General features: G+C 43.7%; 1 protein-coding gene across 3 annotated transcripts in view; it reads left to right on the top strand.

The window, feature by feature from the left end:
* Positions 1–15,915, top strand: part of NCBP1 (nuclear cap binding protein subunit 1) — a 35,071-nt gene extending 19,156 nt beyond the window's left edge. For all 3 annotated transcript variants that reach the window (XM_083718817.1, XM_083718818.1, XM_083718819.1), the window contains 14 exons: positions 937–1,000; positions 2,008–2,118; positions 2,830–2,894; positions 4,363–4,425; positions 4,827–4,901; positions 5,536–5,639; positions 6,771–6,893; positions 7,469–7,571; positions 8,266–8,359; positions 9,869–9,972; positions 11,490–11,604; positions 12,794–12,937; positions 13,984–14,097; positions 15,223–15,915. In XM_083718817.1, the coding sequence (XP_083574943.1) occupies positions 937–1,000; positions 2,008–2,118; positions 2,830–2,894; positions 4,363–4,425; positions 4,827–4,901; positions 5,536–5,639; positions 6,771–6,893; positions 7,469–7,571; positions 8,266–8,359; positions 9,869–9,972; positions 11,490–11,604; positions 12,794–12,937; positions 13,984–14,097; positions 15,223–15,336 (1,393 nt within the window). In that variant the 3' untranslated portion in view covers positions 15,337–15,915. The remainder of the gene's footprint in view (positions 1–936; positions 1,001–2,007; positions 2,119–2,829; positions 2,895–4,362; positions 4,426–4,826; positions 4,902–5,535; positions 5,640–6,770; positions 6,894–7,468; positions 7,572–8,265; positions 8,360–9,868; positions 9,973–11,489; positions 11,605–12,793; positions 12,938–13,983; positions 14,098–15,222) is intronic.
* Positions 15,916–16,968: the final 1,053 nt, after the last annotated feature.

Below are 16,968 nucleotides of genomic sequence, written 5' to 3'. Positions count from 1 at the left end.
TACTCCTGTTTGAGCCACCTCAGATTTAGGCTGGAAGGAGAACTGCCCCTCTAATTTTGACTGCTTTCAAATGCAAAGGTAGAATTGAGGAACTGTAAAAATGGTGTGAGGGACGCGGGTGGCGCTGTGGGTAAAACCTCAGCACCTAGGGCTTGCCGATCGCATGCTCGGCGGTTCGAATCCCCGTGGCGGGGTGAGCTCCCATCTTTCAGTCCCAGCGCCTGCCAACCTAGCAGTTCGAAAGCACCCCCGGGTGCAAGTAGATAAATAGGGACCGCTTACCAGTGGGAAGGTAAACGGCGTTTCCGTGTGCTGCGCTGGCTCGCCAGATGCAGCTTGTCACACTGGCCACGTGACCCGGAAGTGTCTTCGGACAACGCTGGCCCCTCGCCTCTTAAGTGAGATGGGCGCACAACCCCAGAGTCGGACACGACTGGCCCGTATGGGCAGGGGTACCTTTACCTTTAAAAATGGCGTGAGTCACTGATGTATCCAGGAGGGATATGAGTTTAGAGTTGGGTAGCTGCAAAGGAACACACTTAGCATCCTAGAGAATTGCTGCTGTCTACTTGGGCGCGAAATGCTCTTTATCAAATTGTGTCTTGACAAGAAGTTCACAAAATAATGCTTTCAACATCCAGACCTCTATTCTTGCAGTTTCTGTTATAATGGCACATGGATCTCTCATTCTAGTCAACCAAGAGCTTATGGTGGGTTTTGAGGAGATATATACAGATACTTGGAGTCATCTTCAGTTTGCATAGTCCTTTGGCTATGCTTATGAGTCTTACTGTCACTTTAGTGCCAGCTGCATGTGAATTGATACACATGCACTTAACTGACAGTCTGTTTTTTAGCAAGGCTTCAGTTTGCTTCCTAACTGACCTTTTTATGTATTTGCATTCTTTGAATCACTGAGTCTGCCTTTTCCTCTAGTGCTGCTCAGTTACTGAGCTACCCAGGAAATAACAAGATCCCCCTGAACTACCACATAGTTGAGGTATGCATCTCTTTACCATATTTATCTCTTTCCTCTTTCAAAATGCCTTTACTTCTTATGCTGTAAACGCTATTATAATTTACCCAGACTCATTTGCAAAAAAACACACCCAACTATGCAGAAAAGGAGGTTGAATCTGCGTCAAACCTCATCTATAAATAAATATGTTAAATACTGATTAACTATATCTGGCTAAATTGTTGTTCTTTTATTTACACCCTGTCCATCTGGCTGGGTTTCCCCAGCCACGTTGGGCATTTTATAGAATATATAAATGCTGAGGATAGTGGTTAGAGCAATTGACCTAAGGCTAATTTCAAGCCCCAACTCAGCCATCCAGTTTATTTGGGTGCCCTTGGGGTCAGTCCCTCTCACTCAGCCAAACTTGCCTCACGGGGCAGTGGTGAGGATAAAATGGGGGCATTAGACCTTGGAGGAAAGGCAGGAAATAAATTTAATAAATATGCAAGTTTGTGCTTATTTGTGCAAAGTGTTGGTGCTGACCTTTAAAGCCCTAAATAGCCTCGGCCCAGTATACCTGAAGGAGCGTCTCCACCCCCATTGTTCAGCCCACACACAGAGGTCCAGCTCCGAGGGCCTTCTGGCAGGTCCCTCACTGCGAGAAGTGAGGCTACTGGGAACCAGGCAGAGGGCCTTCTCGGTAGTGGCATCCTACCATCAGATGTTAAGGAAATAAACAACTATCTGGCTTTTAGAAGCTATCTGAAGGCAGCCTTGTGTTGGGAAGTTTTTAATGTTTGATGTTTTCCTGTGTTTGATGTTTTAATTTGCTGGAAACCTCCCCGAGTGGCTGGGGCAAGCCAGTCAGATGGGCAGCGTATCAATGAATTGTTATTGCTGCTGTTGTGGTTCTTAGAGCATAAGAAGGGTCATTTCACCACTATACCCCAACACTTGCCAGACTTAATACTAATAATGCCTTCTGATATCAGTTCAGATAAGACAGGTATACAGTTCATTGTATCTGTGTCATGTTTTCCCCCCAGGTAATCTTTGCCGAGCTGTTTCAGCTTCCTATTCCACCACACACTGAGGTCATGTACACAACACTCCTTATTGAACTTTGCAAACTTCACCCCGGCTCCTTACCCCAAGTTGTATCCTTTCTTCTCAACAACTCTGATATCAGTTAGCACATTTTTTTTTGTAGGAAAAAATGTTAATGCATTATGTATTACTGTTCACAGTTGTATTAGAAGTCGGTTGGTTGCAGATGCAGGTTATTTTGAGTAATCGCTGAAATGAAAGTTGTGATTAAAAATGTTTTCATTGGTAGCCAATCTTATTCATCAGGCAAAAATAGGAAGGCTGCTCAGAAGTGTAATGGTTGTAGCCTGCCCTGAGGCCTATGGGTGAAGGGCAGGGAATGAATTAAAATAACATTTATAATAATTCTACATGGCTAATAAAATATTGCCCTGCCTCTTAAAGTGTCTAAATCCAAGATACAGTGGAATCTCGGTTGTCGAACGTAATCTGATCCAGCAGACCGCTCAACTTCCAAAACGTTCAACAACTGAGGCGCAAAGGGCTGTCAGCAAATTCAGTTGAGAAAATTGAAAAACACGTAGCGGAAGTCATTCAACTTCCAAGGTGCGTTCGAAAACGGAAGTGTTTACTTCAGGTTTTCGGCGTTTGGGTTCCCAAATATTCGTCAACTGAGACGTTTGAGAACTGAGGTTCCACTGTACTTGATTTGAGTCTGATTCAGTAGCCTAGAACTCTAGGTTTGGGCACACACAGTTTCTCTCTTAACAAAGGGAGAGTTGAAGGTTCATCCATATTATTCCTTAAATGGAATCTTGCAGCTTGCACAAGCCACAGAAATGCTGTACATGCGCTTGGATACAATGAACACTACTTGCATAGACAGGTAAGTAAGTGCACTTACCTTTAGATTTCTAAGAAGTTTGTGAAGCAGGTTTCATCAGAGGTCATGGAGCGGTTGGATGCAGAGGAATGGTGGGAGGAATCAAGCAAGGGAAGAAGGCTCAGAACCTGGGGTGGGGTGGGGGGACAATGGTGAGTGGTCAGAGGGAGAAGACCGGGAGGAAGAGGTGTTGGAAGCTGAAGAGGTAACAGGGCTTAGTGAGCTGGGAGAGTCTGGCAGGGGGAAGTCCAGAATCAGGCAGAAACTGAAGGAGGAGGAGAGTGGAAAGAGGGAGGCCAAGAGGCAGAGATGAGTCAGGCTGGTGAAGAGTTATAGGTGCCTGCCCTCCAGTGGCGTAGCGTGGGGGGTGCAGGGGGGCCGGCCGCACCGGGCACAACATCTGGGGGTTAGGGGCGCAAATCCACGGGTTAGGGGGGCGCAAATTACTTGCCTTGCCCCGGGTGCTGACAACCCATGCTACGCCACTGCTGCCCTCTCCCCAACTCCCAGAACCAGAAGAGGCATGGAAGGGCAGAGGAGAAATTGGCTGCATGCTGATGCCGTCTCCGATTGCTTCGGGAAAGCACTGGAGAGCAGGGGACTTAAGATAGCTGTGAGAAGGCAGGGACTTTCAGTCTTGGCAATTTTCATGGAGGAAGGCCGCAGGGAACAAGCCGCTCTGCTCACTAGGCCTGAAACTCAACAAAGTCTGTGCAGATCGTGTTTTTGTACTAATAAAAAGTTAACTCCATTTTTGAGCTGTGTGATTACTTACAGGTGGGTTTCTGTGGCATCAGCTTATTTGAACTGAATAAATGTATAGCTGTTGTTTCCTGGTCACAGTAATTATCAAAGAGCATTTCTTAGTTGAGAGGGGATAGCCAAGTACATCTTGGCTTGGAAGAGGAGCCAGGAGCATCTGAAAATACACTTTGAGTATTACATACAAAACTATTATCTGAAGCTTCCATATCTGAACTACAGTGGTGCCTCTAGTTGTAGACAAGATCCATTCCAGGGTGCCGTTCGCACCCCAAAAAGTCTGCAAGCAGAGCGGTGCTTCTGCGCAAGCGTTGAGCGCGTTAGAGCGCTTCTGCCCATGCGCGCGTGGCGAAACTCGGAAGTATACACTTCCGGGTTTGCCGCGCTCACAACCTGAAAAACCGCAATGTGAAGCAAACACAACAAGAGGTATGACTATACAATTAGCTTGTTTTACTAACTTCAAAGATAATTAGAACTTGCAGAAGATCCAGTTATCTGACAGCTTTGGGTATTCTGCACCTTAATCTTAATTTTTTAAGAGTTCTGTATTTACTTGCGCTTCATAACCAGTATTTCCAGGAATCCATTTCAACAAAATGGGTTGTGGCATTCTTTGTAATGGCTAGGATATAGTGTGAATAATGTCACTGTGAATGGCTGTGGTTTGGTCTTCTGGGAGTGAAAGTTTCCTTCTTTTTTCATGAAGGTTCATTAATTGGTTTTCGCAACATTTGAATAATTTTCAATTCCGTTGGAGCTGGGAAGACTGGTAAGTTTATTTCTTGTTAGTTTCTCAATTGCTTTCACATATACTTTTGTAATTTTTCAGTGATTCTTATTATCTCCTTATGAAATATCCAAATGGTGCTAAATTCTGCAAATGTCAAATTACAAACGTGATATATTTTCAATGATTTCTGTGCAAGACTAGATAGCCCACAGGTATCTGTGGTTTAAAATGTCATTATGTGTAATTATGTAAGCTTTGCTGCCTTAAACTGTAACCCCCAGTACTGTATGAATTTGCTTCCTAGTGGCTCTGACAATGCAGACAGCCAAAGAAGCACAACATTGAAGATTGAAGCTTCCTAAATCAGTGCATATTAGACAAATAAGCCTTTATATGCTTCTCTGGGTAATGGCAATTGCACAATTTTGTTCCAATGATAGGTCAGATTGTCTTTCTGAGGACCTTGACAAACCCAGACCTAAATTCGTAAGAGAAGTTTTGGAAAAATGTATGAGGTGAGTGAGGCATCGGAACTGCAGAAGGGGTAGTATTCTAATAGATATAGCCTATTTTTCCAACTTAATGCAGTTGCTAAAGTGAGGAAGAAATAATATCAGCTCCCACTTCAAACCAATAGTATTTGCTTAGTCTTTGTATGTTTGTCCAGGAATAGGGCACTTACTCATTATGAGTTAAGACATCACCTGAATGATTGGAAGTATTCTGCTGAGAGAAAATTCAGTAAATAAAAATAGTGCTTTTGAATTAATTTTTTTAATTCTCTCTCCAAGTTTAGATTCCTCAGTTTAATTCCTTGTTTTGTAATGTCTAATGATCAAACAACAAAAACAAAATTGACTAAATGGAAAACAATTGAGCGTACAAATAAATGATCCTAAATAGTTACTGGGAAGTAACTTCTATTCAGATCAGTGGAGCTGACTTCTGTGTAAGGGGCATAATTGTACTTTGGACTATTCCTTTCCTGTTTCAGTGTAAAGCATAGACTTTGATTTTGCCATATCTAGATTTATAATCTGCATTCACTGAGGCTGAGTAAGGGTTCATGCTTGGCTGGGTTTTGTCCATAGACCTGTATCATGATAAGAGTATCACTTCTTCATCTTATGCAAAATCTTTTTTTTCTAGGCTTTCCTACCACCAACGAATAGTGGATATTGTTCCTGCTACGTTTTCAGTCCTAACTCCTGCAAATCCAGCATGTATTTACAAATACGGAGATGAAAGCAACAGTATGTATATGGGTTATGCACTTGCTGCAGTGTTTTCTTTCTATTTTTTAATAGTTGGACTAGTCTTGCTGAATCTGTCTTTGGGGAACTGGTGTAGTCTAGTGGGTAAGAGGCTGAGCTGTGGATTGAGGAGGGGTCCTGGTTCAAATTTGGCCCCTGCCATAGACTCAACAGGCATTCTTGAGCAAGCAACTACAACCTCCATCTGCAGTATGAGAATAAGGATGGAATGTTGTAAGGGCTACAAGAGAACTAGGAAATTTTTTAGCCCTGTTTGTTTTGTTATACTAATAGCCTGAGCTTCCTCTAAAACAGCCTTTCTCAACCTGTGGGTCCCCAGATGTTGTTGAACTACAACTCCCATCACCCCCAGCTAGCAAAGCCAGATCTCAGGGATGATGGGAGTTGTAGTCCAACAACATCTGGGGACCCACAGGTTGAGAACCGCTGCTCTAAAAGGTCCAGAACAGCCTACAAGCAGCTCCTAATCTATAATCCAGGTCCACATCTGCTTTTCTTCAACAATATGATAGCAGAAGGTGCCCCTAAAGATGTACAGTCGTACCTTGGTTCTTAAACTGAATCCATTCCAGAAGTCCATTCGACTTCCAAATGTCCAAAAACCAAGGCGCAGCTTCCAATTGGCTGCAGGAGCTTCTTGCACGCAAGCAGAAGCCGCGTCGGACGTTCAGCTTCCGAAAAACTTTTGAAAACACTTCCAGGTTTTCGGCATTTGGAAGTTACCAAGGTCTTTTTGTGAACCCAAGGTGCTACTGTATTTGTCAGTTTCCTGCATGGCAGTCCAGTTTTTATATTTGGAGCTCCTCAAAAGAGTTCAAGGAGCCTGGCATGCAGAAAACCAGGCCAGCCTATTAGTGTGCAGGCAACTCTGGAATGAACAGTGTGTTCATTCTTAACAAGTTTTAAAACTTAACATCTAGGCTGGTGGAAGAAAGAAAGAAGGAGGGTGAAGTTTGACTTGGTTGTTCATTCTACTCATTACATGACCTTGAAGTCTGCAAGATGATGACTTCCAAAGAATGGCGTTTCTGCTGTCTTGGCTTTTATGAGGAAATAGGGCTTTTTTTAAAAAAAATGTAAAGGTAACTTTGCTTCTTTGTTTATTTGTAGAGTCTCTTCCAGGATACAACGTTGCGCTCTGCTTAAACATCGCCATTAAAAACAAAGCAAGCAACGATGAGATTTTCACTATTTTGAAGGATGTGCCCAACCCTAATCAGGATGATGATGATGGTAAGAATTTCTGATAGCTGTAGTCAGGTGCTCCTAGTTCTTTCCGTATTTAAGGTTATTTCCTTGTTCTGTAGAAGTGCTACTTTGCAACGTCGTCTTCTCTGAATGCATAGATTTAAACTTAGTTTCCATCGTTCAACAAGTGTACAAAATATTAAGGAAACTGGATGACATGAGGTAAAAAAGATGGATCACTTGATATGGAATGACCCTCCCATGGAATTTTTGCCTTTCATTGGACAGCTGACCCCACCAGTCATCCGCTCTCTGCCTCATACACACAACAGTTTAGCTTTGCGCAATGGCTGTTGTTTATATAGCAACATCTGTATTTGGTGCTTTACAAAGAATGGCACAAGAGACGAAAACAGAAGCAGAGAAAAATTGGGGAAGAAAATGGCTACTCTTTGGTTTCATGTGCACACACTTAGGCTTAGTTACACACAGAGAGCAATCGTACTTGCCTTTGGTTACATAGGCATAGAATTTTTTTATTAAAAAAAGGCAGAAAAATGTGGGTGCTGAATCAAAGACTGTACTGGAAGTACTGACTCAAATGTAACTTTTCCCCCCAGATGAAGGCTTCTCTTTTAATCCTTTAAAAATTGAGGTGTTTGTGCAGACACTGCTGCATTTGGCCGCAAAGTCATTCAGTCACTCCTTCAGTGCTCTGGGAAGGTAAGTATAACCACAAAGTTGCCAGTGCTATCAATAACACACTGCTACTGGCTCATATAACCAGTTTGAATTGTTTCTTACTTTAAGAAGAGCCTGCCTGGAATTGATTCACAAGGCAGAAACTGCAAGACAGTTTTGCAAAAACCTTCGATTAAAGTATTTATCATTATTGTTTACTTGTAGGGAGAGATGAGATGCATATTGCTTTTTTTATCATACTATCAGTCAGCTGAACCTATGGGCCCCTTGGTTAGCAGGACTATCTGCCCTTGTGTGGTACTCCGGGTTACAGACAAGCTATCACTGCTGCCCTATCTTATTTTACTTGTAACCAGCAGGTGGGCTGCGGAGGAGATGCTTGAGATGAGATGGAGTTTTCCCCAAATCACCTTGTTGGTTGACAACAGCAAGCACATGTTGGATCCCTGTGGGAGACTGTCAGAGCTCAGAGTCCTTGCCTCCTCCCATTCTGAAAGAGACTCTGCTCTATATGACTCGAAAAGGAGGGCACAGAATCATCTAGCTTTCTTCTCACCCTCTCAGCCTTGCCACTCAACAGCTGTAGGTCCAAAGTGAGCTGTAGCCCTTGTTCAGCAATCAGCTTTTGAATGTCAGGTCACAGCCAGTGAAAGAGCAGGCAATATACTTTACCCCTTAACGGCCTTTCATTGCTATCTTTCCCTGTTCTGATAAGATTCCGCGAAGTCTTCAAAGCGCTGGCGGAAAGCGATGAAGGGAAGTTGCATGTGCTCAGAGTTACGTATGAAGTGTGGAAGAATCATCCACAGGTGAGAGTGAATGGACTTATAGGTTTCCTCCTTTTTCCACTCATCCAAAAAGTACCTTTAAGTTCCATCGATTGATTTTGGTGTAAATTTTGTCTGCTGCACACCAGGCCCTAAATCAGGCTTCCTCAACCTTGGCCCTCCAGCACTCACGGAGGAAGAGGAGTGCGCGGCTGCCCCCGCAGGCAGCACGCCCCGCCCCCACCTGCTCTCCACCCCCACCCCCCCGGTGCTGGAGCATCAAGCTCCGCCACTGCCCTCCAGATGTTTTTGGCCTACAACTCCTCTGATCCCTAGCTAGCAGGACCCAGTGGTCAGGGATGATGGGAATTGTAGTATCAGAACTTCTGGAGGGCCGAGTTTGAGAAAGCCTGCCCTAAATCCGTGGGAGATTATTTCAGTGTTGCCTTTCGCTTTCCGCTGCCCATTTTGCAGTTCACTTTCTCTTGCAGGCTCTGCACTGATTGTACATTAGAATGTATTGATGATGCGTTTGAGATAAGGTATATGACGTATAAAATTAGTGTGGCTTATATTCAGAGCCGAGCGCCAGCACTGGCTTGGGGAGCAGTGCACAAAGCGCCGGCCGTCCCCCATTCAGCGCGGTAGTGCCAGGAGGCAGGCCGCACCCGCAAATATGCCATGAATTTTAAAGGTGCTGCTTATTTGCGGATGCGGCTTATAGCCGGGTCAGTACGGTAATACAGTCATACCTTGGGTTGAAGTAGCTTCGGGATGAGTATTTTCGGGTTGCGCTCTGCGGCGACCCAGAAGTAACGGAATGTGGTTTCGCCGCTCGCACATGCGCAGACGGTCAAAATGACACCATGTGCAGAGGTGGGTTGCTTTCGCTTCAGGATGTGAACGGGACTCTGGAACGGATCCCATTCGCATCCAGAGGTACCACTGTACCTTTTTTGTAGTATTAAACAACATTCCACATGTATTTTCCCTGTAATCTTCATGATAGCTCATTATCACCCCATGCAGCAATGATTCCCAGTCTTTGAATAATTAGACAAAGTGCCCTAGACTCCTGTTTCTGTATAGCAATTAAGCTGGAATAAACCCTGCATGCAGATTTAACAATTAAAGGTACTATTTTGTTACTTGGAGTGTAGTTTCCTTTAGGTTTAAATTGCAGGCAGCAGGGATAACACAGCTAATATATTGCCTCCCAATGCAGAGACTTCTCTCTTAAGTGACGCACCTTGAACTCTCTTTTCTGACTCGCACCAAAGCACAGGGGAGTAAGCTCATCTCATGGTTTTGGTTTTGCAACCTTTTTTTTTATTCTGAATTAAATTTCAGAAATAAAAAGTGTACCATAGCTTTCAAAAATTTAGGGAGCAGCATGAGATTATGCTTCCTGAGTTGTCACCACTATAAGATGGTTGAGCAGGAGAGACAGGGGTGTGCCCTTCTTTTGCCTAATCTGTTCTTCTCAGTAGCAAATGAGCACCTGCTTTTGATAAGCTGATCCAGAAACCCTTTGCTTCCCTTTTCACGCAGATGATTGCTGTGCTGGTGGATAAGATGATTCGCACCCAGATTGTGGATTGTGCTGCAGTAGCAAACTGGATTTTCTCTCCAGAGCTGGCTCATGATTTCATTAGGTCAGTGTTTTTCAACCTTTTTTGGGCAAAGGCACACTTGTTTCATGAAAAAAATCACGAGGCACACCACCATTAGAAAATGTTAAAAAATTTAACTCTGTGCCTATATTGATTATATATAAAGTAATTCTCTTGAATAGGAATCAAATGAACACAAAGAAAGTATTTTATAATTACTTTATTATGAAATAGTAAGTAAACAGAAATGTGAAAAATTATAAAATACTTTATTTTTAAATCTTTCGAATTTTTCAATTTTTCCCACGGCACACCAGGCAGCATCTCGTGGCACACTAGTGTGCCGCGGAACAGTGGTTGAAAAACACTGCACTAGGTAACTAGATGTAAATCGCCCTCTTCCACCCCTCCCCCTTTTTTAATTGTTTGGGTTGTGATTTGAATGATGCTGGCAGCAGATCACCTTTTAACTTTCTCAAAATACTCGCGTTGGGTAAACAGTCTTTCACTCAGCTTTTCAAAACTCACACGAAGAAATTACAGATTTTTTTGTAATTCAACCATTTCTGTTTATGGCAGGGAGCAAAATCCTGGTGCGTTGGGCCCAATGCACACACATTATGCTGCAACAAACCTGGATTTGCCAGAGTGTGTGAATGACAATAGGCCACAGCCAGTGCCGGTTCTTTCTCATGTACAGTGGTGCCTCGCTAGACAAAAAGAATTCATTCCGCAATTCTCTTCGTCTAGCGGTTTTTTCGTCTTGCGAAGCAAGCCCATTGACAGCTTAGCGGATTAGCGCTACAGCTGTCAAGCGGCTTCCAGCGATCAGCTGTTAAGCGGCTTATCAGCGGAACAGCTGATAAGCGACTTAGTGGCTTAAGAAAAGGGCGGAAAAAGCGGAAAAAACCCCGCGGGGGGACGCAAAATTTTTTCGTCTTGCAAAGCAACCCCATAGGGAAATTCCTTATGCGAGGCGCCTCCGAAACGGAAAACCCTTTCGTCTAGCGGGTTTTCCGTCTTGCGAGGCGTTCGTCTTGCGGGGCACCACTGTACATGTACAATGCACTCCAGGTTGCAAACAGAATTGTTCCATTCATGCTTGATACTTCAAGAGATGTGGTTTACAGTACAGTCAAACCTCATATCCCAAACGCCGAAAACCCAGAAGTAAATGCTCCAGTTTTCAGCCATTTTTCGGAAGCTGGACGTCCAACACGGCTTCCGCTTGAGTGCAGGAAGCTCCTGAAACCAATCGGAAGCCGCACTTCAGTTGTTGAACATTTCGGAAGCCGAACAGGCTTCCGGAACAGATTATGTTCGACAACCGAGGTTTTACTGCACGTCTAAGACATCATTTATGAAATGCCCCTTAAAATGAATTGTAGGGAAGATCCATTGATGGTACGGGTTGTTTATTCCTAATCCACAGCCTCCTGTATCCTGCAGTTAATAGCCAGCCTTACACGAGAGCATATACGATGTGTCCATTAGCATTATGACTGAAACGAGCCAAAGCATATTGTATGAACTAGAGCGTCTGTTTCTTTCTCTGCTAGGTTTTATATCTGGGAAATCTTACACTCAACAATCCGTAAGATGAACAAGCACGTGGTGATGATCCAAAAGGAGCTAGAGGAGGCCAAAGCGAGATTAGCCAAACAGCACAAACGTGTAGGTAACCATTTTCCAGGGCTGTGGAAAAAACGTTACTTGACGTAAAGATGTGTATAAACAGCAGTATTGTAACTCTTTTCCACCAACAATAAAAATGAAAGAATTGCTGTACTGTGTAAAAGTCCAACACTCTGTTTTCAGCAGCAGCCAGCCAGAGGCTTCTGTAAACGTCATCCTGTGTTTGTCTCCATCATCTGATACATTGCCTCTGAAAAATGGGGGATAGCCTGGCAAATAGCCATTGGTAGACCTATCTTCCATGGATGTGCCCATTCCCTTTTTTAAAAAGCCATCGAGCAAATAGCAATCGCCACATCTTGAGGTAATATGTTGATTATGAGTGTTATGTCTGGCAGACCAAAGGACCAAATTAGGCTGTTACTTTCATTGTGTAGCAAGCAGCTACATCTGAGCTTTTTCTTTATTTAATCCCGGGCACAATTGACTGATTGTCATCAGGAACACATACAAGGAGAAGAGGTTTACCCCATTCCTTCCTAGCAGCAATCCTGACTAAAATTGCTGTACCCTAGTCTAGCTATGAGGCTTACATGAGAAGTTCCCATTGATGCCAGTGCAAGCTTTTGTTTTTGTTAAGACTCAGACCCCCCCTGCCTTGCACACGATGTTCCTGATGACATTGGCCACCTCTGCAGCTGCAGCATTCGGCAGTAGCCAAACCACTTGTTCCATCAGTGCAATAGTTATAAGTGTGCAGTGAATACTGGCCTAAATTATGCTGGGAATCTAATAGGACATGCAGAGATCAGAAATGCTTGCAGTGAGTTGAGTTTCTCATTGTATTGTGTACCACTGTGACAACCTCCCTTCTTTCCCTGAGAACCCCAGAGCAGCTTATATTGGGAATCCCAAGTGGTTTCCTGGGCTGGGGCAACTTATCTTTACTGTAGAACAATATTTCATGGCTTCAGGCAACACATGCAGCAGCACCTTTTTATTTTGCTATATCTTACATGTTGCATTTATTCTTTTAGTGAATGCTATAGATGCATGCTAAAATCATGACTGTAGCTCACTTCAAGCTGGAAGAGAGAAGCCTTCGGCACTTTGGTGGGACAGGGCCCTATAAATTAAAAGAGGGAATGAAACAGAGTGTGCCCTAGCTAACCTTTTGGTCTTGGAGCACTTATGATCCCCCTGTTAAATGTTAACTATTCCTCCCCAGCGAGACAGTGATGATGATGATGATGACGACGATCGAAGTAGCGACAGGGAAGATGGACCCCTCGAAGAGCAGATAGAACGCCTGCAAGAAAAAGTTGAATCGGCTCAAAGTGAACAAAAAAACCTCTTCCTTGTAATATTCCAGGTAAATGCAGAAATATTCATTGGCTTTTAGAAAATGAGTTACCCTATTTTTCCGTGTATAACATGACCCCTGTTTTGGGGGACTGAAATTTATGAAAATGTGGGAAGACGACCCCCATTTTAAAAATTTATTTTAGAGTAAAGAAAACCTAGTCTTATAGATGGAAAAGTACAGTAATAGAAGATGGGCTGTTGAGTGTTGGGGAAGCTATGAACCTCATCTTTGCAAAACTTTATAATGTGTATTTTAACCCTTTAAGTTAACCAGTTTTACTGTGGGTGTTTTTGGTGTGAAATTGCTTGAGGTATTTTATGAGAAGTGATTCATAAATGGAACCAAATAAATGATATGAAAAGTTTCAAGTAGAGGAAGCAATTCCAAGTATTTGGGAACTTGAGGGGGAATTCATTGCAGTGCTAAGTTAAAGTCCCTGAACTGTACTGCTAGTTGTACTAGCATAGGAGTCAGCAAACGTTTTCAGCAGGGGGCCGGTCCACTGTCCCTCAGACCTTGCGGGGGGCCGGACTATATTTTGGGGAAAAAATAAAAATGAACATATTCCTATGCCCCACAAATAACCCAGAGATGCATTTTAAATAAAAAGGCACATTCTACTCATGTAAAAACGCGCTGATTCCTGGACTGTCCACGGGCCAGATTGAGAAGGCGATTTGGCTGGATCCGGCCCCCGGACCTTAGTTTGCCTACCCATGTGCTAGCAGAATGGCTTGTGCTGGATAAGCTCTGAAAGGCAGCATAGTCTCATAGCTGTGGTTAAGCAACAGATTGCTGTAGCCCTGATGCTGTTGCACAACCAGCTTCAAGAAGTGAAACTATTGTGCTGGCCTGCTCTCACGCTCGTTGAACCCGGGAAAAGATCTCTTGAAATTAGCAATGAATTCTGTGCTAAGTGGCGCTGTTCTGTCATGAAATTTCCATTCCTTAATTCAGAAATACTATTTCTCATGTGTCCTCATTCTCTTGTCTTGTCTGTGGACGTTGACTTCCCTGTATTTGAAAGATGTTGCTAATATTGCCCTTTCCAGCGCTTCATTATGATCCTCACGGAGCACTTAGTGCGATGTGAAACAGGAGGCATTGATGTGATTACACCTTGGTACAAGAACTGTATAGAGAGGCTGCAGCAGATCTTCTTACAGGTAGGTCTCATTCCTTACCAAAGTCACGAATGTGGTAACTAGAAATTGCATAGAAATGTGGTCTCACAGAAATGATAATTCTGCATTCGCAAGGACTTGCTTGAGGTAAATGTTCAGGAGGAGGCTATATTCGGCTGATAGTCCATATAAATGGGCTTTTTCAAAATCGTTGATGCTAGAGGCCAATATAAACCTGAGGCAGGTTTCACTTACTCTTTCTATACAGAAGCACATCTTGCTTGTCTTAAACCGACTGATTGTTCCTGTCACTTTCGTTTATGATTAAGACCAGGGGTCAGCAAACCTTTTCAGCAGGGGGCCAGTACACTGTCCCTCAGACCTTGGTGGGGGGCCGGACTATATTTTGAAGGGTGGGCGGGAATGAACAAATTCCTATGTCCCACAAATAACCCAGAGATGCATTTTAAATAAAAGCACACATTCTACTCATGTAAAAACACCAGGCAGGCCCCACAAATAACCCAGAGATTTGTAGGGTTGCAAGAAGTTTTGTGAGGAGTATTATTAGAAGTATTGTAAAAATGGACAAGGGGGAGGATGATTTGTTAAGAGATGTAAAGGCAATATAAAGTTAAGAAATGCATAAGAAGTGGTTAAAACGGTGGCTCATCAGAAGGGCTGATTGATGGAAGTCCAAAAAGATTGTATAAGTGATAAGTTTGGTGGTACATTTTATAATTTATATGTTAAAATTAATAAAAAATATTATAAAAAACCAAATAACCCAGAGATGCATTTTAAATAAAAGGACACATTCTACTCATGTAAAAACACGCTGTCCGCGGGCCAGATTTAGAAGGTAATTGGGCCAGATCCAGTACCTGGGTCTTAGTTTGCCTACCCATGATTAAGACTGTTCAGCCCTTCAACCATTTTTATACTATTCTTCTCCCTGTCTCTGGCTGCTCTTCTCAGGTTCTTTTTTTTTTTTTTTAAGTGGAATGACCGGAATTGCAGGCGACATTCTCGGTGTATTTTATCCATTCACAATAAGTTTCTGGTGTTCCTCAGCTGCCGAGTGAATGCGGGGGGAATGTGCTTTCTCTCACTATGTCCTGCCGAGACCAGTAATGAATAACTGAGACGGCTCTTTTCTGTCTGCAGCATCACCAGATCATCCATCAGTACATGGTGACGTTGGAGAACCTTCTCTTCACAGCAGAATTGGATCATCATATATTGGCTGTATTTCAGCAGTTCTGTGCATTGCAGGCCTGAGAGACTTCGTTTTTGTACAGGACTCAATTGACTTCACCTTTTTAAAACGAAAATGGGAAAATTGATGAGGGAAGAGGAGGAAAGCTTTTAATTGGAAAACAAGCTTGCCGTGCTGTCGTAGATAAGCTACTCGGCACTCAAACGGGGCAGTTCTTTTAGCAGTAGAGGCCTAACTCTGTTTTACGACTGCTAGGTGACTGGGATGGAATAATGTGTGGATTTCTAATTTTGAAATGGTTTGAATGCTGGCTTCATCGTGGCATTTGTTTTGTCCCCTTCTGTTGTTTGTATAAAAATAAAAATAGGGAATAAATAGGATTGGTTACCTTTGCTTGGCCCTGACATAAGAATGAATTCCCTCATTATTAATAATGTGAAGCAAGCATCAAGGCTTGTGAATCTGAAGAGCAGCTTCCCAATGAGTAAGATTAAACTCTCTGAGGGACAGGAGCATAGGACACGTGAAATGCTAAACAGGTCAAGCCTCCAGAGTAGCCTAGAGTATATGTTTGTTATCAAAATTAATTTTCATGGTTGTATGAAACATGGTTGAAATACAATCAGAATATGTTTTTTAAATCTGCCTATTGTACTTATTTTGGGTCACAACGAATAGGTGAAACTTATATTTGGGTCGCGAACATCCTGTAAGAAATAACTACAATACATAACGATTTCTTAAGTGTTTCACATATGTTCTTGATGGAGGGTGGGATGGGGTTTGAGTGACAGTTACTTGCCTAAGACTCCTATGACTTTGTAACAGTGGAAGGTGTGGCGTTCACCTACTTAGCAGAAGTTGGCAGCCCAGGCTCCAGAATGTGTTCTGCTCCAGCCATCATTACAGGGTAACTTTCTGAAAAAAAGCAAATTGACTGTGAGCTGGATAGGAAAGAACCTTGTCTCCAGACCATCTCACTTTGTTAAGAAGAAAGCAGCCTGGTCTGCTGTAAAATAAATAATAATAATAATAAAGCATTGATGCATGTTGTGCATCGTCCTAAATGCTCATGCTTGCTCAGGAATTTGGCCAGGGTGAAGTGCTGAGTTAGAAATGGCTTCGCAAGACATCTTGGTCACACCCTTCTTAGGTGTGCTGATCCCGGGGTGCAGGTTAGCGTAGGCGTAGTCAAAGTCCAGTCCTGAGTCACTAGCCTGGAAATCAGTCCACAAGGAGCGGGGCGAGGTCCGAAACAGGAAGCCAGGCGGGGAACAGCACTGGAGAGTCAGGTCTGGGTCCGGGCAGGAACAGGAACTCAACAACGATGTTGCTCCCACAACCTGGGACCGGGCCGACTAGCCTTTATCTATTCTGAGGCTAGGGGCGGTCCCGGCCCCCAGGAGACCCGACTCTCTTGGCCTTAAGGTGAGCACTCCTCCTGGGAGCAACCAGTTCCCTTCGCCTCTCTGCCCTGAGTCTCTGCAGATCAGGAGAGGCTAAAGGGTTACTGGGCCCCGGGGGAGACTCACCTGCAGGCACTGAGTCCTCAACCACTCCTGGAGCCAGAGTGGATTCACCTGGTGCCTGCTCCTGAGGATCTAACACAGGTGCAGGTGCTTCAGAATCCAAGCCCTGCCCCAATTCAGCCGGCCCTGGAGGCGGGGACTCCTGTGCAGGCTGGGATTCCTCTG

This window comes from Podarcis gaigeae (genome assembly GCF_964106915.1).
Source record: "Podarcis gaigeae genome assembly, chromosome: 17".
In the NCBI taxonomy this organism is placed as follows: Eukaryota; Metazoa; Chordata; class Lepidosauria; order Squamata; family Lacertidae; genus Podarcis; species Podarcis gaigeae.
Note: the sequence above shows the minus strand (reverse complement) of the source record. Positions and strands in the feature narration are given on the sequence as shown.